Source organism: Stegastes partitus, unplaced genomic scaffold (genome assembly GCF_000690725.1).
Source record: "Stegastes partitus isolate 25-593 unplaced genomic scaffold, Stegastes_partitus-1.0.2 Scaffold389, whole genome shotgun sequence".
Taxonomy (NCBI): Eukaryota; Metazoa; Chordata; class Actinopteri; family Pomacentridae; genus Stegastes; species Stegastes partitus.
Genome location: NW_007578120.1, coordinates 168,139 through 193,727, shown reverse-complemented (window position 1 = coordinate 193,727; position 25,589 = coordinate 168,139). Strand labels below are relative to the sequence as shown.

Below are 25,589 nucleotides of genomic sequence, written 5' to 3'. Positions count from 1 at the left end.
GAAAATATGAAAAGATTTGGTTGAATTCTTATAGCAGTAGAGCTTTATACTTCTGACCATTTTTTAGGCGATTTTTGGTCATTTTTGCAAAAAAAACAAGGAGGGGTGGTGAAATCCCCCCAGTTTGACCAAATTTCCTTAAACTTAGACTGAAGCAGTTTTGGGTGGACCCCTTTAAACTGGCAAAGTTTCATTGAAATCGGTGAGATGACTTGTGCCACCCCCGCCTGGTCCTATCGTGGATGCACTCTTAACTCCTAAGTCTATGCATACCCTTCCATGTGCGTGTGTACAGATTACGTGCATAGATATAGCCAACGCATGTATGAAATGACGTCCTTCAAGCAGACTCACTGGCACTAGAGCGGTTGTTTATTAACAACAACTATGCATAAGTAGTGTTATACTTTCAGCATCGGCAAGTATGTAATGGTTGGTGTATCGTCCATTTTGTAGTCTCCCCACGACTCAAACCATGGAAGAATAATGAAGCACTAAGTCTGCAACTGGACTTTTACTCAGGAGACCAGAGTTCACGGCCATGTGTGACCTTAATTATTGGACTTTAGTTTCGTTTTCACTCACTGTTACGCTAAGCATTAGAAGCTTAAGAACAGGCACCAACACTATTTGGTCAAGTGTAGTAAAATAGCACAGTCTGGGATCAAACACAACCCTTTCACAACAGTTTTAAAGCCTCTCTTCCATTTTATTGGTTAATAGGGTGACAAGTCATACCCCATCTATGCTTTGCTAGATGAAAATGAGCTGCAGTAAAGCAGTAAAATACATGGCAAGGATATGCACATTTGTGATACATTACAAACAAACATAATCTGGCATGCAATGTGTTTTTCTTAAAATACAATTGTATTAGTTTAGCTGTGTAGATCATTTTTAGAAGACAAGGTCAGGTTTGTGAAACTTCTAATGAGTTTGAGGCTAATTTTCCACATATGCAAGCCCTAACTCATATATAGCAAAAAGAAATGCTGGACTTGGCTGAAAAATGAAAAAACAACAACAACAACAACAACAACAACAAAAAACAACTTACTGATCATTTACTTACTATTTATCACTGCACTATTCACTATATAGAGAGAGCTTTTTAAGGTCCTTGAGGATAAATAACATCTTTTTCACCTGTAAATGTGCTTCCATCCCTTGCCTACCACTGGGTTAGTAGCAGTTGTAAACAAGATATCTAATGAAGTCACAAGATTGTCGTGAAATATGCTGAGCAGGGTCATGTTCCCACAGGAATAAATTCCTGATTCAAATGACCTCATGGGCTGTCACAACATCACCCTCAAGGCAAGCTTTAAACATTAAAGCGTTAGCACAACTCCTAGGAGGACCTTTAAATCTCAAGGTCTGTGATGCAATCTCAACCAATTTCAAACCAAATGTGATTCCTGAGGTAGTAATTGTTCATGACAAGCAAATACTAAAATCCATTGCAGACAGTTCTAGCATTTTTGTTGTTTTTTATGAAACAAAGAATGACACATACCAGTACAATGTTATGTAAGGCATTGGTGTTCTCCTCCTGGTCTTTTTCTGTCCAGTCGCCAACAGAACCATCCGTCTGAAAGAAACAGTAAGAAGAAGAATTGTACTGCAGACCTACGTAAATGTGAAATTAAAACTTTTTGTCGGAAATGTTGTCGGAACAGAAATGTCACCAGGTCCAACCTGGTTAGGCTCTCTGTGGAATATTAACCCTATTCAGGACTTTCATGTTGCCATACATAGGAGGTCTTTCGGGGTCCATTGGACCCCAAGAAAGAATATGTGCAAAATATTTGTTGGTATTCATTATAGACTTTTATACTATGTTAAATATGTTTTCTGATTAGTTGCCGTATTTTTGGTTCTAAATGCATGACACATGTCCCTCTTTTTATATTTAAAAAAAATAAAAAATCTTCAAAAATAAAAAAAAACAATATCTGTCACCTACACCAGTGGCCTGGGGTCTTAAAGCCCCCCAAAGTCCTGAATAGGGTTAAGGGAGACATTTCACTTGTATAGACTCTGGACCTTCACCGTCAGTAAAACTGCCACCCTTGACACTACACCCAACAGGGGGATCGCCATTCTCAGGAAGAACCACCATTAATGTGACTGGAAATACAGCAGGAGACTCTTGTGAGCAAAATCACCATTAGTAATTCATTGGAGCAAATGGTGCCTCATCCCTCCACAGTCTCATCACTCTTGTGTAGTTATAAGACAGCATATAGGACGTTAACACTTCCAACTTCAAAGGTATACTTTGACTCTCACCCAATCGGAACACTCCAGCCTTTCCCATCTATGGACACCCTTCACCCCTTTTACAAACACACAGTGGAGTTACATGCACTTCTCTTCCTCAGCTCTGACCCTTGCAAGCAGGGCAGCTGATAAGGAAACAGATTATATCCTTGTTTTGTATGTTTGTGGATACATCAGACTCAGTAAAAAAAGTTATTTTATCACTGATCCAAAAAACACATCTGTAGGTGATATGAGGATGAAGTTAATATTTTGCAGAGATAAACTCATTTCTGACATGGACCCACAGTACCATCTAGTGGCATCAGATTGCCACTAATACTTTAATTGCTGTTATAATTGTTTAATATACTAAAAGAAGAGATTAAGTTTATTGTTACTTTAAACAATGAGCTATAGATATTGTCCAGTGCTATAGAATACATTCTTAACACCTTATGTTCATATTGTTAGCGTCGTGGGTGTTTGTGTACATAAAAGAATCACTCAGAACACATTCCGGATCTTCTCATAACTTCTAGTGAGCTTTTCACGCAACACACAGTCTGCTCTAGCATACGGGTTCCCGCTCCCCTCCCTTCCCCTCCCTGTAGATTTCTTCTCCCTAAATCTACACCAACACCTGCTACCTCAACAGCACCCCCTAGCCAACCTACATACTGCATGTGCAACCGACAGCACAAACATAATTAAGAATAAACACGTCTCCAACAATATGATATTTATGTCGACCGCATTCTAACATATTATTCACATATTAATTTTACTTCTTACACATTGTCCACCCCTTACAAAAGAAGCGTCCTCACATCCTAATAACTAAACTTATAACTAATAACTAATCTCAAATAAAAACAAATGCTATTTAGCCCTGAGCCATAGCACAAAAACAAAACATTTTAAAAGCGTAAGCTTTGTTTTATTTATTTTATTTAGTATGTTTTATTTATTTTATTTTATTTCATTTCGTTATTTTATTTCGGCCATGGTGAGAGATGGATAGAATGGGTTTTGCCAGTATGGTGTATTTTTAATTCAGTCTGAAAAATGTAACCTTCTCTTGATATCAAAGAGAGAACAGTGGGACACCCGGATAGCTCAACAGGTTGGGCGGGCGACCCATGAACAGTCGCTGTAGACCCCGACGCAGAGGTCATGGGTTTGAGTCCCATGACCATTTACTGCAGGTCCTTCCTCCACTGTTCTCCCCATATTTCCTGTCTCTCTCTCTCTCCACTTTCCACTATAATAAAGACTAAAAAGCACAAACAAAAAATAAGTAAATAAAAAAGCAAAGAGAGAAGAGTAAAGTTACCAAAATCTGCAGCAAACTTGTCTCTTGATGCACACCCCCATCCTCAGAAAAGAAAAGTAGACGACTACTTTTGTTCCAGCTTCTTCTGTCTTTTTGTCTTTTTCACTTTATGTCTTCTTTTAGTCATCCTTTTTCCATCTTCTCATTTTTCTCCTTTTGATTGCATTTATCTTCACTCTTAGTTTATTCAGTTTTATTTTTTAAATGAAGCCAACCAGAATTGTTAGAATTTAAGTTTTTGCAATAGCTTTCAATTACACCACGCCTTCGCTTTGCTTGATACTTCTAGACGTTTTTGTGTCGCCTGGCCAATGCCAAACGCTGCTGAAAACCCAGCGAGAGCCAAACAGTTAGTCAACAACAGTGCTGAGGGACCGTGCAAACGGTGCACTGACTTTTGACACTGCACCGCTGTGGGGAGCTAGCTAGCAGGAGAACACAACCTGAATCTGTCATGAGAAAGTTTTTTTTGCCCAACAACAGCTGTTCCAGGCAAAGGAATCCGTGACCCAGCTACAATGCACACAATAGGCCAGGGGTCAGCAACATTAAACACTCAAAGAGCCATTTGGACCCATTTCCCACACAACAACAAAAAAAAAACCTGGAGCAACAAAACCCTTTTGACATCTGAAAGATAACAGTGCATATATCGTTTTTTACCTTTATGCTATGTATAGGGGCTGCATGGTGTCTCGGTGGGTTAGCACCGTCGCCTTGCAGGTAGAAGATCCCCGGTTAGGAAACTTGCTGAGGTTAATTGGTGATTCTAAATTGTCCGTAGTTGTGAATGTGAGTGTGCTTGGTTGTCTGTCTCTAAGTGTAGCCCTGTGATAGACTGGTGACCTGTCCAGGGTGTCCCCTGCCTTCACCCTAAGTCAGCTGGGATTTTCTCCAGGCCCCCGCGACCCCAGTGAGGATTAAGCGGTGTATAGATAATGGATGGATAGATGCTATGTATAAAAAACTATCGCGTGTTGCATTTATTAAATCAATGCACTGCTACAGAGAAAACTAAATTTTATTTCTGCATGCAACAAAAAAATTTTAACTCAGAAAAAAAGACGCTGGGTTTAAGGCTACTTTCAAATAAAATACTCAATGTCTATTTAAATCCCCGTCATGTATATATGAAATAAAAAGCCAAACTTAAATTATCAACCTGCAGCAAAGTAAAAATGACGTGTGGTTGTCCTGCTGACTGCAGCTGGGACTGCTGACCAGACTTCTGATCGCCTATGAGCGCTTTAGGACAGGGAGGAGCTCACGGCAGCACCGCTACTCGCTGAGGACAGTAGTGCAGAATGATACCTGTTTCCACGTCAGAATCTCCAAAACACCAGAGGAGTCTCAAAATCACCAGAAAGAGTTGCTAGATTTGTCAAAAAAAAAAGGCGCCCAGAGGATTTGGAGCGTCGACAGATTTAGCGAGAAAGTCACCAAGTTGGCAACGCTGCGTCTGCCAGCGGGTGTCGCACATCGGCGGTTGTGAATCTGTTTTGAGCCACTTTTTATTATTTATTTGAGCAACACAAAATTTAACGTTATATTTTAATGTTACAAGATCACCATAATCTTCAAATTTAGAATTACATTTGAAAAACTAATGAACTAAAATAAAATAAATGTATATGAAATACTCATTGTTTATTTTCCAAAGCCACAAGGAGACACAGCAGAGCGTTAAAAGAGCCGCATGTGGCTCCAGAGCCGTGGGTTCCCGACCCCTGCAGTAGGCAAAGACCATCTCTTCTTTCTGCTCTAGATCAAGATGATGTTCGAATAGATGTCAGTTTCTGTTATTTATAGCGTATCAATCATAAACCTAAACAACAGATGACCAGCTTTAGACAGTCCGCTAATTATCCTCCTTTCACCATTATCCTCTTTTTTTTTTTTTTTTTTTTTTAGTAGTTTAATATTAACAGTTCTCCTTACATACTCTCATTGTTTATAACCTAGGTTTTTACTTAGTCGAGCAGTTAATAAACAGTTTCATTTAGACCACTTCATTGTTTCATGCTTTTCTTTGTGTGGGAACTGAGGTCAATTCAATCAGAATTAATGAATGTAAAATTTCAGTCTAATCAACTGCATTCAAATTAAAATTTCTTTAAGATCTGACTTGAAATTATATTTTTCTTAGTAATCCGAGATGGTGCCCTTAAATTTACAAGTGCGATTTAGCTTTAAAGTGTATTTATGCTACCATAACTATCATGTCTGTCAAGTTCCTGTTTCGTGTACACATTCTATGTCTCCTCTTTCCTGTTTTATTTTGAAATCACTTCACTGGTTGTTTCTGTTCCAGTTTTACTTCCTGCACCTGTCTTGTCTCACCTGTTCCCTGATTACTTCCCTGCACCTGTTTCCCATCGCCCCTCATTGCCTCGTGTATATTACCCTGTGTGTCTCGCTATCTTGTCGCCAGTTCGTTGCACTTTCACAGCCTCCGTACCAGCGTTCTCCAAACCATAGTCATAGTCTGTTTTGTTACGACCTTGCTTCTGTTTTTGGACCTTGTCTTTTGCCTCTCGCTTTTTGGATACTTCTGCCTGATTTGACTGACCTTCTGTGTACCGAACCCTGACCGGTAATAAACCTGCCTTTTTGCCTGAACCTTTTCTGTGTCGACCATTTGTGTCCGCCTGAGTGAGTTCTTGACAATAACATGGTGTTGCTACAGTAAATCTTACTGTTTCTCATTGAGTAACTAAGTGACTGTCAATTGAAAGCAATTAGCTTTTTATTGGGGTGTTGTAGTTTCGCAATAACAAAGAGAGTGTCAGCATGGGAAATTACACAGTCACATGCTGTGCTGTGGCAAACACTATCACTAGGAAGTTTTTAGTAGCAGCATCAAACAGTTCACCAGGACACAACAAATGTACAACAGCTCCTGTGAACAGGGTGAGTTTGTAAGGAAGTGGGCTGGAATATCAAACAGTGCCTTGGCGGCTGTGGCTCAGGTGGTATTGGGGGTTGTCCTCTAAGGCTGACAGTTCGATCCCCCACCCCCCACATGTCAAAGTGTCCTTGGGCAAGAAATTGAACCCAAAGTTGCTTCCAATAGTAGGCATGCACCTTGCTTGGCAATTCTGTCACCATTGGTATGTGAATGCTTGTGTGAATGGGTGAATGAGAAACACACTGTAGGTGTAAGGTAAAAAGGCATTACATAAGTGCAGCTAATTTATGTCTTCAAGGGGGCAAACTACTAGAGCAAGGGAATCAAAAGTAAAATTCTAAGCCAGAAGATTGAGGTTTCTGTGAATTGATGTGGGTCAAAGTGAAACATCAATGCTACACAGTCGCTGACCTGCCACAAAGATGGCTGACCTGTGTTGAAGACTGATGCCAGAAAGCTAAGACTGAGGGAAAGTGACACAATCACACACACACACTCATTCCATTTATCCTGTTTAGCTTTTGTAAAAAATATTTAAATTCTGTATTTTCTGCTAGAACATTTAGCAAGCAACCATGCCAAATGTTAACAGATACCTACCATAGCAGAAACAGTATGTCCTGTGTCACTGATTACAGAGGCTGGATGGTTACAGAGGCCCTGTGAATGCAGCACTCCCAGCCCTCCATACCAAGTCATGTGAGCTTCCCTCTCTCGGTGCAACACTAGCCTGTCATACAACTCCAGATCCTCAGGAGCCACCAGACTCCTCACCTCAGACAACATGGACAACTGTGGGGAACAAGAGCAGAAAACACACAAGATAAGAAGATGAGACCATATGTGAGGGAAAGAGCAGAGTGTTAACATAGACAGGCACTGGTACAGTTGCTATGCAGCTGCTGCAGACTGCTGTACCTTTGCATGTGTGTTGAAAAGCTCAAACAGAGCCATGGCCAGCGGCTCCACTCCTATGTGTCCGTCTTGGTACTCCTGCAGGTAGTAGGCCATGGTCTGCCTCTCTGGCTCCGTCAGCAGCATGTAAGCCTGCTGCTCCAGAGACACCTGAGCACCCGGCGGGCCCACACCTCTGCATCCTGCTGACTAGATACACAGGTAGGTTACAAGTGAGAAAAAAATGACAACAAAAAGTCACACACTGACAGGTTGAAGAGAGCTATGTAATTCTATAAGGCCAGGAACATGCAGTCATTCAGGACTTGTTTGTTCTGCCCTCATCATGTGCTCAGGCATGAACCCACGTGTTATACCACAGCAAAAGAGACTGAAGCGGGAATTTTGAGTCTCCTTGCCACGTGTGTGTTTATGTAAAGGCCAAAAGGCCAAAAGGCCATGCATATGATTTTTGGAAGATTGTGGTAACAGGCTAGAAAAGATGATGTTAATTTACATGCAAGACTCTGTGTCTGTGTGCAGTCCGATTAACATCAACTTTACTCAATGCAGCCAAACACCAAATGACTGAATTCTAGAACAGATGAAAACATACAGCTCGAGAATATCAGTCAACAGTATATGTATGTAACATTAACATATTCAATACTGATTCCAATAACTTCATTATGTTCAGTTACACTATGCCCTTTCTTTAAATCTGTTGCGTTGTTTGTAAGTTCACTTGACAAACTAGAAGTTTAACATTGTCTGATGTCAAATATGTGTTTAGTCTTGTTTTGATCATCTGTCCACCCGGAGTACACACATATAAATGGTGTGTCACAATGTTTTACTGTTTTAAAGCCATATAACCCAACACAAAATGTCTTACTGTGTACCTCTGTGAGGCACATCTGGACATCAGCCCTCCCTGACGACGGTTGTGTCAGACCCCCTCCTGAGTGTCATGCAAAAAGTCCCTTCAAAAGACTATAAAGGAAAGCAACACTTTGAGTCCTCCTTTTCAAGAATCCTTCCTGAGTCCTACTCAAATTCTTCAAGACCAGCTAGGAGGCTCTAATCTTTCCACCGCTGTTCCAACTCACATCAACAGGCCAAATGACCATCCATCAGCAGAAACGCAGTCGCATCAACACGGCACACACAAAAATAACTTTCAGTCACTCAAGATTTGGTGCAACTCTCTCATTTTTCTTTTATTCCTAAAAGTAAATTCCTTCAAAACTCCGGAACCAGCATACCACCAAAATAGCAGCTGCTTTCAGGTGTGGTCTTTTCATCCCTTCCTCTTTGAACACTGTTTTATACCATAATACTGACCGCAATATTATGTTGAAATATTGTGTTCTCTCCCTTTCCTTTTCCCCCTCACTTACATTAACAGGGTTGTTTGTTTTGTTAATGTGTTTTAATGTTGTGTCATAGTTTGTAGTTGTCATCGTGTTGTTAGTTTGATAAATAATAAATGTCCGTAAATATAAGTTCAATGCTTCGACTGTTTTGTTGTTCACACTTTGGTCCCTAACTAGTATAGATTCCAGCTAACTAACATTTTAAATTACTTTCAGCTTAAATCGTTTTCCTGATTGTTCCCGAAGCTCTTCTTGACTGCGCAACAAGAGGTGCTTCATATGTTGCATTGTTACAGTAATGTGATCTGAGTACTTCACTGGTTGAATATCAGTTTGATTTCAGAATAATCCTGTGTAAGCATTCAAAATGTACTTGAGCTTAAATTTTCCCACAATAATGTATAGTATAAGTAGAGTTTTTCTTCTAAGGAATTTTTTTTAAAAAACTCTTCAAAGAGACAATATTAAAAATTGAGGCCAAGTTAGCAAATGTGATTACACTGAGTACACCTGTCACTTCAAGTTAGCTTAATTACATGAACATGGCTACAAAATGAGCGATGAACAGCAGAGCTTTCTCAGTTTTGGACCAGTGTCCATGTCTATCAGCAGGTCTGTATAATGGTGACACACGGAAGAGATTTCCAGTGGAACTAAAAATGTTTGTGTGACTTCACAAAGATGAAAAAGGATACAGGATCAGTGACAAACTCAAAATTAGTCAAAACACAGTTGCAGCAGTAATCAGGAGATACAAAGCCATAGTGCTATAATACCACCAGTCAGAGCTGCAGTGGTTATTCTCCTAAAACACCAAAGACAATGCATTACTTGCACAACAAAGGTCTAAAAAACAAAAGGGCAGCTGTTATGGACATGGCACAGGGGATATTACTGGAAATCAGAGTTTCTCTGACAATGAAGACAGTGCAAAGCACAGTTCATAATGTCAAAATGGCAAACATTGTTAAAGAACATGAAAAGAACCTTGAAGAATATTAGGAGCACATTGATTAGTCAGTTTTAATTTTTCTATTTAATTGTTATTATATAGTGCCATTTCACAACATATGTCATCTTAAGGAAACCCAACAAAACCAAAGTTTATTCAGAGTCCCTTGAGCATGCACTTGGTGACAGTGGAAAGGACATGAAGAAAGTGAAAAGTAAATTTGTTTGGGTCAGATGGGTCTCAATTGTTTGGCATGAACCTGGTTATGTGCAGAGTCGTAGCAGTGAAGCACAAATGTGGGAGTGTGATGATATGACGCTGCATTCGTGCAAAAAGTGTTGAGGAGCTTACATTTACAAATGTGGATATATTTCAAAATACTGGCTGACAAGATGACTCTCAGTCTGCAGAAGCTTGGCACAAGAGAAATATTCTAGCAGGACAATTATCCAAAGCACACTGTCAAAATCACCATAGAGCTTCTATAGAAGGTAAAAAGCCAAGACTGGCAACGTATGACACTGGCCTTAAATCTTAGATTTTTCATAGCGGTAGGCCCATGGGTCCTCTTCAAAGTCTAGAAGCTGCACACAAAGCCAAAAGCCATAACTGAATTTCAGGGATTTTATTATGCTGTTCACAAGCATGGCATCAAAATTGAAGCTTGATTGTTTATTGGATGCAGATTAGCGTAATGTAGGTGAAGACTGAGTTAAGCTAATGCTGTGTGGGGAAAAGCTTAGTCAGGAATCAGCAACAGCTCCCGGGCTGGCGTATCCCCTAGGAAAAGGAGAAGACAGGAAGAGGAGGCAGAAATAAAGGGAGGGTTGGTGTGGCACTAGAACCGAGAACAAGCAAGTGGGAAGTGCAGAGTGGTATGTTAGAGACGTATAACAGAAAGGGGAGGGATTGAGGTGTGGTTCTGAACTTCAGATAAGGATTTTTCTTCCATCAAATTGCAACTTGATTTTTTTATTGGATGCAAATGAGCGTGACATCAGTGATGATTGAGATGAGCTGATGCGGTGTGGGGAAAAGTTTAGTCAGGGATCAGCAGCAGCTCCCAGGCCGGTGGGCCCCCAAAAAAGCCTCCCATAAGAATAAAACAAAGAGTGGGTGTAATGTAGGCCTCGAGGGCTGGAGCAGATGAGAAGCAGATACATTTGAGGCCCATGGCCTTATGAGGTGGTCCAGAACCTCTCGGCTGGAGTCTGCATCAATACAGAAGGCAAGAGGATTGGATTGGAGATTTTCTGGTTTGTATATGATGTACTATAGAGTTGTGAGGGCTGAAGTGTGAGTCTAGTTTGAAGTGCATAATGGGCATTGGATTTCCCGCTTGGTCGGTTTCACTTCATTTGAGTGAATAGACCAGGCAGTCTTCGAAGATGGAGAAAGGATGAATATTGGATGTAGAAGAGATACTGTATGATGGTTCGAATACCTGATTCAGATGCATCTTGGACAACTTCTGGCCGTGGCCAATGGAGGTATGTGCCACTGGCATCTTGACTGAAAATTTAAACAGAAGCAGGCTGTTGACGAGGTATAAAGGGACAAATGGAACTGGCATCTCGATGCCAGAATGAGAGCCAAATTTGTCGAGTGAGTGGACAGAGACGAGTGAAACCAGCATCCCGGTGCAAGAATGAGATAAAATTGTTTAAGCGGGGGACATAGATGAGTGAAACCGGCATCTTGGTGCCAAAATGAGAGCTGAATTTGTTGAACGAAAGGATTGAGGTGATTCAAACTGGCATCCTCATGCATACTGTCTGCCGAATAGTGGATTGTTGTGGTTTATCACATGATCTAAGATCCAGGAGTTTGTCAGAAGTTTGAATAGTATAACTTTACTGTCAGCATGGTAGCAGGTAAAGTCTTTCTCTTACTGCTTTCTGAAGACCCACAAAGGTTCGGGCGGACATGGAGGGACATTGCCAGAAGATCTGTCGGAAGTGTGGGAGTGCGGCAATCTTTTTCAGATGCGGTGGCTTCTCTGGATGCTTCGGGCATCAACACTGCAGTGAGTGGAAGTTAAGTAAGGAGAAATTACATTTTGGTGAAAAGCCTGGTTGTAGAGTCTGATGTAGCTGGAGAACAGTGAGAGGAGATCTGGAGCCGGGCTGAATGTTTTATCACAGAAGGCTGATGGATGAGCGGTCCGTGGTAAGTCAGAGTTTCCTAAAACTTTCAGACTGGCAGCATGGCTGAGCGATGGCAGGTGTTGGTCTGTGCACGAGATGCGAGAACAAGCAAGTGAGATGGGCAGAGCGATGCGTATAGACCTACAGCAGGAAGGGGCGTGATTGAGGTGTGGTTCTGCTCCTGAGCTTCAGCTAAAGACCTTATTGCCATTTGTTGCATAGAGGCTAGTGGAAACCTGTCAGTTAAGAAATCAAATACTGACAGACTTTGTGTCATACTTTACAGTTAAAGTTGATAATTATTTTATGCACATAGACTAATACAGGTATGGTTAACATTTTGTGAATAAGTGGACGACACTCAAAAGAGTCTTTTAATAGTATTTGAGAGGAGAACGTTCACTGGCAAAGTATACAGGCTAAATAACTTCAACCCATTAAGGTACAACAACATGTGTTTTCATTGCTGCTTGTTGCTGTATTTTGAAAGTTACTTTCTTGATTTAGAGAGGTCATGTTCTGTAATGCATCAATACACACAACAACATTACTGCTGGAAACACTGTGCTCTGCAACAGAAAAATGTTCCCAATTAAAGACAAAAACTTCGGATCCTGATCCATCCCATTTCCTCATTGTAATAACTTATTAATGTAAGTATTTAATGAAGTTGTTGCTGTTGGATATGGATAATCCAGGTGTTAAATAGACTTAGAGGAAAGATTCCTACAAATAACTGAAGGTAAGTAAGTTAAACTTCAGCTCCTATTAACAATTTAAGGTGTGAACCTCTGTCAACTAAGGACACAAAACCACAGAAAATATGTAGTTTACCCTTCACTGTTTGCAGAGCAGAAAACATCCAATGCTGATTTCTCTTTGTATTTTGACACAGGAGAGGATTTGCATATTAAACACCGATAAAGTATAGTTCTCCTAAAAAAGGGAATCAGTCCATTGGGACATCAGATTATATTTTGCCCAAATTCTCTGCATCAATGTTTTCCACAGATGCTGGGAGATGAGCCTTCAGTGCAGGTCATGGAAATTAATATGTCTCGTGAGACTCCAAGCCTAAAATTACTTTATGCATAAATAGACAAGATTTGTCCGCCAAAACAGGTATGCTATTAGAGATTTTTAGAGTTCGGTTAAGTTTTTTATTCTAAAAAAATTATACATTATATATTTTTATTTTAAAAAATGTATATATATAAATAGTTGCCGTACAAATCTTACAAATCGGAACTGTGATTTCTCCCCTCTGTTGTCAATTGAATCATTAAATTGCCTCCAGTTTCAGAAAGTTAAACCCTTTAAAAGCGGAAAACACATCATTCATTTCCTTAAAAATAGTTGATTGATGAAATAATCATATCATGCTTTGTCATTATCTGGTGGACTTTTCTTAAATCAAACTTGGTGCAAACTAATGAAATTTTGATCCACTGGTTCAATAAAGAAAACGGTGCCTTACTTTGTCTTTGTGGTAACACTTTATAATAAGCATTGTTAAAAAACAGTAAATTGACTGTGTGAATTAAACATTAGTTAATAGTTACTTGACATACCATGAAATTCTGACTAATAATGACTAATCATTTGTTATATTGTCATTAAGATAAGACAATTCTTTATTGATCCCCACAGGGGAAATTCAGGGTAATTTGTGTAACATAAAATAGTTCACATAGATCATAAAAAATGCAAGAGGGCGCCGGTGAATGAGGCAGCCATCATACCTGCTCCGTTGTTATTTTTATTTATCTTTTTGCACAGCGTTCACCATGTCGTGTCCTTGTCGTATCAAATACGACAGAGACACACTAGTGAATATTGGTTTATCACTACACTACACCACTTTTTCTGCCCATGAGTCCTGGCCCAGCAAGATTCTACAGGGCCAACAACAATAACAACAACGACACATGACGGCGGCAGCGTAACAGGGGAAATGAGCCAGCATTAGGAACAGGTTGAGGATACGAGCACACCAACCACCACACCCAACATCCAGTCCCTGGACAACAAGCTGGATGAGCTCAGAGCCAGGATCAGGTACCAGAGGGACACAAGAGCCTGCAACATCATCTGTTTCATGGAGACATGGCTGAGCCCCACCATACCAGACCATGCCGTTCAACAAGCAGAGTTCTTCACAGTACATCGTATGGACAGAACGGCTGAGTCGGGGAAGTTTAGAGGTGGGGGTGTCTCTCTCATGACCAACAACAACTGGTGCAGAGATGCTGTTTGTCTCTCTAAGTCTCACCCAACCTGTCACTTTTAACCATCAAATGCCGGTCTTTCTACCTCCTCCAGGAATTCACCTCCGTTATTGTCAGTGCTGTCTACATTTACCCGCAGGTGGACACAGACGCTGCATTAGCTGAGCTACATGAGGCTAACTCCAGCGACCAGGCTAACCACCGGGAGGCAGCCCTCATCGTGGCCGGGGATTTTAACAGTGCCAACCAGAGGAAGGGGATGCCCGAACTTCGCCAGCACATCGCCTTCCCCACCAGAGGAGACAGAACTTTGGACCACTGCTATTCTCCCTTCAGAGACAGCTATGCAGCAATGACTCAACCACAATTCAGCAGGTTAGACCACACCTCCATCCTCCTCCTGCCCAGGTACAGACAGCGGCTGAAGCAAACAGCCCTGGTGGAGAGAGAAGTGACGTGTTGGTCTGACCAGGACGCCTTGGAGACATCGGACTGAGACGTGTTCCAACACAGCTCTGCTGATGACATCAGTGTGTTTACGGAGGTGGTTATGGGATTTATTGGGAAGTGGAGGACATTATCCCCAAAAGAACTATCAGGGAGTTTCCCAATCAGAAGCCGTGGATGAACAAAGGCATCTGCGGCGCTCTGAAGTCCCGCACCGCCGCCTACAACACAGGACTTGCTACCGGAGACATGGGACTGTACAAGGCCGCTACGTACAGTGTCCGCAGAGCTGTGAGGGAGGCCAAGCAGAGGTACAGGGGAAAGCTGGAGTCACAGCTGTGGCAGGGACTAAGAACAACAACAGACCGTAAAGCAACACCGATGTCCATGGTGAGTGCTGACATCTCTCTGGCCAACAAACTCAACAACTTTATGCGTGCTTGGAGGCTCCCAGGCGAGAGGCGCACTTCCTGCCCGGCAGAGATGAGGAGACGTGCACTGTGACGGAGCATGAAGTGAGAAGGATGTTTCAACGCCGTCTGCTGTACTCACTGTACACAAATGACTGCCTGTCCACATCAGACTCTAACACCATCAGTAAGTTTTCTGACAACACAGCAGTGGTGGGTCTGATCTCCAGCAACAACGAGGAAGACTATTTGATGGAGATCACCCACCTGGAGGACTGGTGCAGAGACAACAGCCTCCTCCTGAATGTCAGCAAGACTAAAGAACTGATTGTGGGCAACAGCAAGAAGCAGCAGAGGGCATACCACCCACTCAGGATCAGCGGAACAGAGGTGGAGTGACTGGAGACGTTTTTGTTTTTTTTTAATTCATGGATAACAATAATGATTATATTTTACCATTAAAAATATTATTTCGGTTAAAGAGCTTCTACATACTGATGCATTACCCATTACAGAAACATAGAAAATGATTTTGGTAATTAGCAATGTTACTTTAGGGAAGTAGTGGCATCAACCTTACATTGGGTGGTGGTTTAATAAATTTGTTAAGCAGTGTACATACATCGGTTTTCATTAATACATAAAATGTAGTGTGTTTGCATTATTTAATTCAATCAGCTTGATCACTTCACCATAGACAAACCCTCATTCTTCCACTCACGATTGGTTTTGACTATTTTAAGAAACCGACCATCCACTCAGTGTTAAAGTTGTGCTTCTTTTATCTCACAAATGATCTATGACTGAGCCCAGACACTGCTTTCATTTTGGTCTTTAGCAAACAACGTATATGGAATTAAAATTAATTACTGCTAATAAATTCTGCTGCCTGCAATGTTTTGTCACTGTAACTGGAAAATGTACCTGTGAGAAGCTGACTACCTGAATTTTTAATGTCCAAATATGATCATCTGTCAAAACACACCTTTCCCTCCTGCAGTTTGATTGGCAACAACACCAGTAATTCAAAGTAGTGGAAAGGCACTGGATACAGTAAAGGTGAAATCACAGTTACTACTGTCACAGGACTTTTTTGATTTAATTTTAAGACTAAAATGACTATATCAATCAGACTCCAGCACCATCTGCATGCACGTTAGAAAAGGAAAAAAACAACAACATAAAAGCACAGCTGTGGTTCTTACCTTCCCTAATACAGGTGTAGCTCTAGCTGAAGATGGTCTACGAGAAAACAAGAACAAAAGACAATGCTTAGTACATTTTAAGAAACACATTTGTCCTCATCAACTTAAATTCCTGTACATTTCCATTTCCTGTGCATTATAGAAAATAAAGAAACATCACAGCCGAGCCTACCCAAGGCACAACCACAGCAACATGAGACCTTGTATGTTTTCCAAGGCAGCAGTTGGCACTAGAAATTCATACCTCCCCAAATTTTCATTCAGGCCCAGGGCCATTAGGCCTGGGAGACGGATGGAGAGAGGAGGAGAGAAAAGAAGAAAGAGAGGTGGGTCTCAACACATTGCTGTGCTGTCAAACACAACAGAGCCATCAAACACAATCCACCAGTGCTGGCCATGTCTTTCATGTGATGGACCCCCAACCAGAGTCCTTTTCGGTGATGGAGCTCCCATTCGATGAGGTTTGTTCACAGAAAACCATATGGCAACATTTCTGTTGTTAGTTTTGAATGGATAGAACAAATTTAACCACTGTGATTTTCTTTCCTGTTATACACAATAGATTGAGTTTCTCAATTATTTGAAGGCATAGATTCCAAAGGGTTTATTTAAGAACCAGAATAACCTGTCAGGGAATGGGGTTTCTGGGCTGTGTTTGTGTTCTCCTGCAGGTTTCCACCAGAGGGCGTCCTGGGGAGCTCCTGCTGTGCTGGGGCTCATTCCCTGCAATTCATCAGGCTCGTCACTCCGTGGATAAAAGGAGCTGGTCGCCAGTTACTCATTGCCTTAGTATTAACCTATGTGGTTTTTCCCTGATGGTTAATGTTCCCATTGGTTGTGGGGAAGCACCCGCTCCTCACATGTGCTTCCCCCACAACCAATCTGCACCAGACCCAGGTTTTCTCCGTCACTCCAACTGGTAACACTCCCGCTTCTCTCACTCCACTGCACTGACCACCACACGGCCTGTCCACCCCAGCCGTCCACAAGACCCACATCGACGTCCCAGCCTGGTTCAACCTCATCCTTGAACCTTTCCCATCTCTGTAATAAATCTCATTTTTCTAGCTCCACTTCTCCTGAGTGTTATTCTGCATGTGGGTCAGAAACCTCAACAAAACCATGACATAACCATGGAGTGACAATGCATGCCCTGACATGACTTTCTAAATGATCTACTCAAAATGAAGAATCTTTCAGCTCTACTTTATTTCAGTTCTTGCTGCTTCAAAATATGGGTAGGGACCAAAAGAAATAGAGATATGACTCCCTCTTCAGCTTTTCGAGGCATGCCCAACTGGTAGGACTAAGTGACTCAGGATTGTGTTCTGGCCAGAGGGATGTCTGGAATACCTTTTTTAGCTTGCTGCCATTATGACCTGGTTCCTGACAAGCAGTAGAGAAAGGATGGATGGTTCACACTGTTTGGGTAAGCTTACTGTAAATGCACACCTACATAACCACTGTTGACAAGTTTAATTAACCTCAGGTTGCAAAATGTAACCTGAGGTAGTTTCCCCCAGTAAGGATGTACAAAAAACTTTGTTTGGAGCAATAACTTATGTCTAATACAATTTTTCCATAAAGAAAGTTTCCTTGTTAGCATTTCTTAAAATCACACTTTCACCTCTGCTCACATTGAAAAATCCAAAATCTAGATTTTTAATTTTAAAGGTTTACTGGATAGAAAATTTCTCGCCCTTCAAAGGAAGCTTCATTCTCAGTGGAATGCATACTTTAAGTTCCAGTAGTGCACTGATTTAAATTGCCAGTTGGACCATGATTGGCATGCAAACTCTTAAAAGTTTCCAGCTTTAAACATACATTTTTCTGTACGGTTGACCTCAACCTTCAAAGGTCAGAGAGGACTTTAACAATTTACCAGTGTAAAAAGTCTTTGACCCATATCTGTTAAACATTCATATTGGGAAACCAAGCAGCACACCAAGTTAAAAAGATTACAACAACATTCACAAAGATATCTTTGCACCAAGCCCAATCACAGTTCTAGCATTTATCTTAATACACAAAGCTATTTTCCTCTAGCATCATTCACTCACCTTGAACTGCAGGCACTGGCACTGGCACTGGCACTGACACCTGCATTGACAGTGGGGTTGGTGACTGAGTTAGGATTCGCTGTAGCGTTGGTCTCAGCTATGACCTGACTGCAGATCCATTTGGTCTCATCCACCACTGTGCGTGCATGAGGCAGGCGGCCCACATCCCTCACTTTCATCAACAAGTGGCACCCTGTTTTGAGGATGTTAACTGCCTCATCATGGGAGATGGTGACAAAGCTCTGACCATTGACTTCCAGTATCTGGTCACCCACCTGCAACAGACAGTTTAATTAGAAGGAGCACTCTATGCTCATTTTCCTATGTAAACCCAATGTAGACAGATTCAGACATCAAGGTATGAAAGAGCTGCATGTGACTGAGAATTCTGGATGACAACTGAGACTGCTCATCATTTCTACACCCAACAATCCTGTTAATAAAATCTCATACAGTCTGAAAAGACAAATGGCCATTTGCAGCACATCGGTGTAAATAGTCTTAACTCATCAGTACATCTGGTATAGAAGGCATCATTCTTAGCTCTTGGGTTTGAACTGAGTTTAGTCCTGCCGAAGCAAAACACAACAACTGCATGTAATGTAACAGCATGGAATTAATCCTCCTTTAACTGAATGGATGTAAAACAAACCCTGCCTCTTTTTGTACATCAGCTCATCAGTGAGCAGGCTGTGCACACCTCAGAAAATGAGCAATTTTGCAGTGTGCTGCATCTTTGTAAGAATTTTAGTAGTCAATGGGGAGCCCTTCTTTCTCTGTTCACGTAACTACTACTTTGGCTATTTTGAACAGCTGGTGTTATCAAGAAACCGTAATAAGAGGAGATTCATTTTTAAGTGGCATATACCAATGATTTAAAAGAATTTGTATACTTGTCTTTCTCTACATGGCAGAAAAACTCGAATTTGACCTAAAATCCAGATGTCCTGATCTGAATAATGCTGGGGTAAGCTTCTACAATTAAGTAGCTTTTAGAAGATTTCTTTCTATCATCATAGATGTACAGTCATGGAAAAAAATATTGGATCACCCTTGTTTTCCTCAGTTTCATGTTTATTTTAATGCCTGGTACCACTAATGGTATATTACCTATAGAATACAATGAACATGACAAAAAAATGCAGCTGATTACATAATGCTTTATGTCCTATTTGACATGCTTAAGCTTAATTGTATTCCCGGGGTGTATAAGAGGCCATTTCATGTCATAAGCAGCACTGCACATGCAAAGGCCGAGAGTTCTTTCCTGCTTACATTGAAGCCGTAGCACAACTCAGAAGTTGTCAGCTCTCACATAATTGCATTGACGTGCATTTAGGACTGGCACTGTCCCATAATGCAGGATATCACTTTAATTTTTGGACAAATCAAAGTGACATTAATGTTACTGATTTAGTAATCTCTGTAATATATAAAAATGGAATTATCAGTTTTCTAATCTGTGTTTTGTCAGCTGCAGTACCAGCAGTGTAAATGGACTTGGCAGAAATTAAGGACCAAAGATAAAAACATATTTATGCAATTTCTGCATTACTAGCTGAATAGGGTTCCTGTTGCGACACGCTGCATACAGTTTGTGATTCTGTAACTGCAAGGTGTCATTCAGTGGAATTAGTAATGTATCAGGTTTGCAGATGTAACTTATTTGCTCAGCTGAGAATCCGTGTCACTCATAAATAATTGCCAGGAAACAATTTGGGTAAGGAGAGACATTTCTTTCAGATGATTTAAAGCTGAAAACTCGGAACAAAACCTGCTTCAGGCCAGGTTAGTTCCCCATCGTAAGTTACCACGGAGAACTAACAAGTTAAAAGAGAGCCACCTTTGCGATACCAAAAACTCTGGCTTTAGGCTCAACATACCTCACTAACCCACTAATCTCGCTTTGTAGTACAGCCCTCAGGCCTCAGACTAAAAACAGTGTTTGTCAGCAACACAACCCATAGACCAGCACACATGTATTAATTTAATATGTCTGTCCTTTCTCTGAGGTTATGTCTGCATCACTATGGGCGCAATGCATCCCAGTGCCTGAATCTGACTGTTTTTTCATCATAACAACCTCAAGCCACAGATTTAGGCCAAACAAAGAATGTGAAATCCAAGGTTGTCCCATCTTTCTCCACCGACTGGACTGTCTGTAGGGTGTCACACTCACACACCAATATTTAGGTGTTTCAGAGGAGAATGTCACAAATAAGACAATAAAGTGGACAACATCATCAGCAGTCAACGCTCTGTGGTTTCAGACAAAATATTCATTGCTCTATTATATTTAGCGTCCCTCTTCTATTTCATTATCTGTGCTAATGGGTTGTTACTGTTAAACAACACCACTGTTATGAAACACCACAATAAGTGCAGTTTGCTGATTTTGGTGGTTAAGTTTAAGTAGAGGACTTTTAAGGTCATATTGTTTTTTTTAAGTTCGTTTGTTTGTTGTTTTTTTAATGTGTGCTGGTCCAGCCTTAGTTGCCAAGGTCAGAAATATCTGCCCTGAAGCCTTCATAATCAAAAGTGCAGGCGCATGTAGTTTAAAATGCATTGCAGGCGTTCAATAACGTCAGCATTTATACGTCCTTTGATTGGATGGTCACAGAGCTTAGTTGAAGCTAACAATTCATATCAGTAGTGACCTACCAAAGCTAAAACTTTATTAAAAAATGATTAATAATTGTTTTTTTTTAACCCACAATTGCTGAAGGAGGAGAAGATATTGATTTAGTCGCAGATATGCTTAGAAAACTATTTTCAAGGCGGACTTTCTAAGAAAAGCTGGACATACTGAAAGTTTCCCAGCGAACAAGTTTGCAGGGAAACAGAGTTCCACAACAAAAGGGTGAAGAAAAATAGAGAAATATTAAAAGGACTGATAGATTGTGTTATATTTTTAGGTAAACAAGAACTGTCATTCAGGGGACACAATGAGAGCAGTCAGCTATGTGGAGCTTCTTCCTTTTCTTGCTGAAAACAACACAGACTTACATTATCACCTGACCACTAACACAGTGTTTTGTGGAACTCTGGGTAAAATACAAAATGACCTGATTAATGCTACTGTTGAAGTGATGGGAGAAGAAATACAAAGGGAGATTTAAAAAAGCACCTTTGGTGTTGTGGTGGACGAGACGACAGACGTGAGTAATGCGACGCAGCTCTTACTGGTCCTACATTATGTGACAGATGCAGGTGTCAAGGAGCGCTTTGTCAGATTTGAAGATGTTTCTTGTGGCGAGCAAGCCGATAACATTGCTGCTCATATTGTCCGTTTCCTGGAGAATTATGAATGTTGAGATAAAGTTGTGGAACAGTGTTTTAAAGGCGCACCAGTCATGTCATTTTTTGAGGGTTGTAAATGCTATCAATGCAAGTTGTTGAAAATTTGCCTTATTGTTTTGGTCAGCATGGTAAATTCTACCAACACTACCTAGTAATTCTAGCTACATTACCCATTTCTTAACAGTAAGAGGTGCAACCTTAAAAATATCACAAAATCTGCCCAAGACACCCGGGCATCACACTGCCATCTGTGCATGTGTCAGGACTTAACCGGGACTTCAGCATAAGCAAAGTTAATCTGCTACCTGCTGTTGTCAATGCTGCCGCTTTGAGTGTAATTAAAGATTCCTACGTAACATGTTGTTGTGTATCGTATTAGTAATGCATATGTTGACTTGTTTATCGGTAAATGTTTCACGAGCGTTGCAGTCTGCGTATTTCTTTGCATGCATGCTGAATCCTGAAGTTCATGGACATTGCCGGGGGCCGTCTTAACTGTTTGAATGACCAATAATGGGGGAGAAGTCACTGGATAAGTTATAATATAATCACTGGGAGTTCAGTATAAGTAGTAAAATTCCAGTGACTTGGGTTTACAGCCGAATTGTATGCACATAGTTTCATGTAGTTTACAAGATGAAGTTAATCTAAACTATTTGGTGCCGCCTGAGGCGTCTGATGTTACCGACTCCACAACAACAGAGGCCTGAAGCCGCTTTAACTCGTTTAACATTAACAGTGATTTTACTGGGTCGATATCAGTGTGGGTTCAATGCTTGCTACATTCGCAACATGTTTCTCACTTAACTGTGCAGTAATAAGACAGGGAACTGAGGCTGTGGTGTGCGCGCTGCTCACAGCCGCAAACTCTGTGAGAAAAAAAGTAATTTTGTTTTGTTAAATTACTGAAGTCAAACAATAACACAAGCTTGCTAACAAACACAAAGACAGACTGTTCAGCTCCGGTGCTGTACGGTAAAAAGTGTGTTTCTGTCCATGGAGTTTGGTGGCCATGAAACAACGCAGACAACAACTTCAGTTCCCCATAAAACATGGTCCTAAAGCAGCAAATGTGTTTTTATTATAGCTTATACTTGAACCAATGTGGATTTTTTGAGGGGGTGCTTTGTTCATGTGCGTTTTGCTGCTGCCAGCATCTGTAGCGGTCCACAGGACATTACTTGACCACATGTAGGAGGACCTGAAGGAGCGCTCAGTTAAAGGGATCTGACATGTCCTTACATCCCAGAGGGTCTGAAGACAAATTGAGCTGGGTTTTTTTGGACAATATATATTGTACCACCTAAATCCATGTTTCCAGATGCTTTAAAGTAGGGTTGTCAAAAATATCGATACCTCGATACTAAATCGATACTAAAGCTGGTATCGAGCAGCGAGATTAACTTCCCGTGTTATCGATACTTTTCCGTCTCTCGCGGCCTCCTTCAGTTGACACCGACACACGTGTTCCCTCCAGAGCCCAGGCTGCTGTGTACAGTCCGACCAATGGGGCTGGTCCATAGCGCTCCGACAGGAGTGGAAGTGGGCGGGACGCACAGGCAGTACCTGGCTTCTAATGCCAGTTTAAGATAGCGGTCATGGTTCTGTTTCTATCATCGGCAGCAGCGAATATTCAGATATCAGAATTGCTGTCCGGATACCACGACCAACGAGTCGGGAGAGGAGACACACTGGCCGGTATCCAGCAGAGCTTCAAGGTGAAGCCACCAAGTCAAGTAACACGACATCTGGAAGACAGACACCCCAAACTCTATGACGACATGAAACAGGTTTGTAAATCATATAAAGAGTGTACTACTAAACATACGTCCGGTTGCACCAACAAATTAGTGCTTATTTAGTTTTAAAAAAATCTCCGCTAGCAATAAGCTAAAGATAACGGCTTGCTGCTGAAGCCGTACATATATATACATATTGACGTCCATAGCGACTCTCTTAGCAAAGCGTATTATCCCGCATCGTACACGTAAAACGTAAAACATCGTACCTGTAAAAAGTGTTATTACTACCACTATGAGGCTTTTAACAAGCACACAGAGAAGCATAAAATTGCACTACATGGACTGATAAATTATTTCATCCCACATTAAAAGTAAAAGTTGACTTCCATCACCACCGTACTGAACGTTTTCTACGTGAGTTCATGTTAAACTCAGGATAAAAAGGTGAATAAGGGTAATCAAGGGTTTTAGTTTAATGTGACATCATGATTTGTAATATTGTACATTGTTTATTTTCCTTCTAGAGCCAAACTGAGGCTGACGAAGACCAACCATCCACAAACAGAATCCTTCATCCCACATGACCTGCTTTATTTCATCAACAACCATGACCATGTCTGGTGTGCACTGTAAAAAAAAGTTCTCTTCTGCTGATACTTTTATATTTTAGAAATTTATGTGTGAAATTGTGTTCCAGCACAATTTTGTTTACAGTATTTAGTGCACACTTTAAGACTGCTTACAGTTCTTTGTTTGCACTGTTACAGAAGCATTTTGCCAAAAGGAGTGTTATTTGTTATGTTCTGTCTCGAGAATGTTCAATAAAAAGGTGATTTTTTTTTTCTCTGTGGTATCGAAATTGGTATCAAGCATCGAGTTTTTTTCCCAGTATCGAAATAGAGTTTAAAATTTTAGTATCGTGACAACCCTAGTCCACATAAACAAGGGGTGTCCTCAGAAGTCACCCTTGCACCTGGAAATGCCTCCACCTGCCCCGTACCCATAATCCTGTAGAGGAAATCATTATATCTCTGCAGTCTTTTACGATAATGAAATTCTACGTAGACTGAAATTTTTCACTCTTTTTTTGGAGCAGTTTCCTGTTTCCCACATATCTCTAGGAGAAAGGGAAAGGTGGGTCCTGATAAACCATGTTTTGAACTGGTATGGAAAAAGTGGGTCCATAAACCACCCAAACCCATGTGTGTGTGTGTGTGTGTGTGTGTGTGTGTAGGTGCATTTGTCCTTTTCACAGAAGGAGGGCAGTCTGCTATTTTCAGCAGCAGGAGTAGTTTGTCAACCTCCAGGTGGTTAGAAAGGGAGAAGTGTGTCTGGCAGTTAAAAGCACAGTGAAATCAGACTGTTTCAGGACATTTTGCTTTCCCTCACCACCTTGATCTCAGCACCATCACAGAATCACAGAGTTGGAGCTGTGCACTGGACAGAGATTAATTATTCTGGTGGTACTTAAATATCTGCATGCTGCTTCCTGTTGCTTGATAGCAAACATAGAATACTTCAAAATCCTGCTTGTACAAACACTACCATACAACTTTTAAATGTGTAAAATGACTGTCCCCCCTACAGGAGACAAAGGCAGAAGCCTGATGATAAACTTGACAACTTTGAAAATGAACATTGCAGTTTTGCGAAACCAGCTGTCTTTTATAATGACTACTACAGTCTTACCTCACCTTGACCAAGTAGTTTAAGTTGCCAAAACTTAAAACTTTAAACGATCTGATCTGATGGCAGATCTCAATTCACGATATTCGGAACACTTCTGTCTTTTAGGCACATTTTCTCCCAGTAATATTCTATTTGGTACATTTTTTCTGAAATCAAGTTTAAATGCATGACAATGATAAAGGTAGCCCACGTAGTCTGATCCGAAATGAATAGACATACTGCAAAATGTCTTTGTTTTCCAGTGAATCGTTTTTATGAGAAAGATCCAACATTGATACTTATTATCCCACATCACGTTTGCATTTGTGTTTTTTCTCAATAAACCAGTATTACACCAGTGACAAATGTTACAAGTAATCAGTGGTTTTCCATTTTAAGTGTTTCAGTTGAGGCTGCATGATGTGTAAAATTTAGGATAATTATGCTGCTAATGCACTGCATGCTCAGCTTAATGTACCGTGGTAATTGTGCTGATGATGTATGCATTTTTTTTTTTACTTTTACATTTTATAGCATGATGGCATAATAAAGAAGTAACCTGGTGACATTAAGAGTGTTAAACTTTCTGTGTATTGAAGTTACATATTTAGAAGTAGTTTTTTTTTTTTTTTTTTTTTTACAGTTACACTTTTT

At 40.8% G+C, this 25,589-nt stretch overlaps 1 protein-coding gene across 1 annotated transcript in view; it reads right to left on the bottom strand.

Annotated features, from left to right (window-relative positions):
• The window catches only part of whrnb (whirlin b), a 113,812-nt gene that overhangs the window by 18,187 nt on the left and 70,036 nt on the right, over nt 1–25,589 (bottom strand). Inside the window, exons 4-7 of the mRNA XM_008285164.1 lie at nt 18,226–18,500; nt 16,166–16,202; nt 7,425–7,610; nt 7,107–7,298 (exon numbers count right to left, since the gene is read on the bottom strand). Coding sequence (XP_008283386.1) covers nt 7,107–7,298; nt 7,425–7,610; nt 16,166–16,202; nt 18,226–18,500 — 690 coding nt within the window. The remainder of the gene's footprint in view (nt 1–7,106; nt 7,299–7,424; nt 7,611–16,165; nt 16,203–18,225; nt 18,501–25,589) is intronic.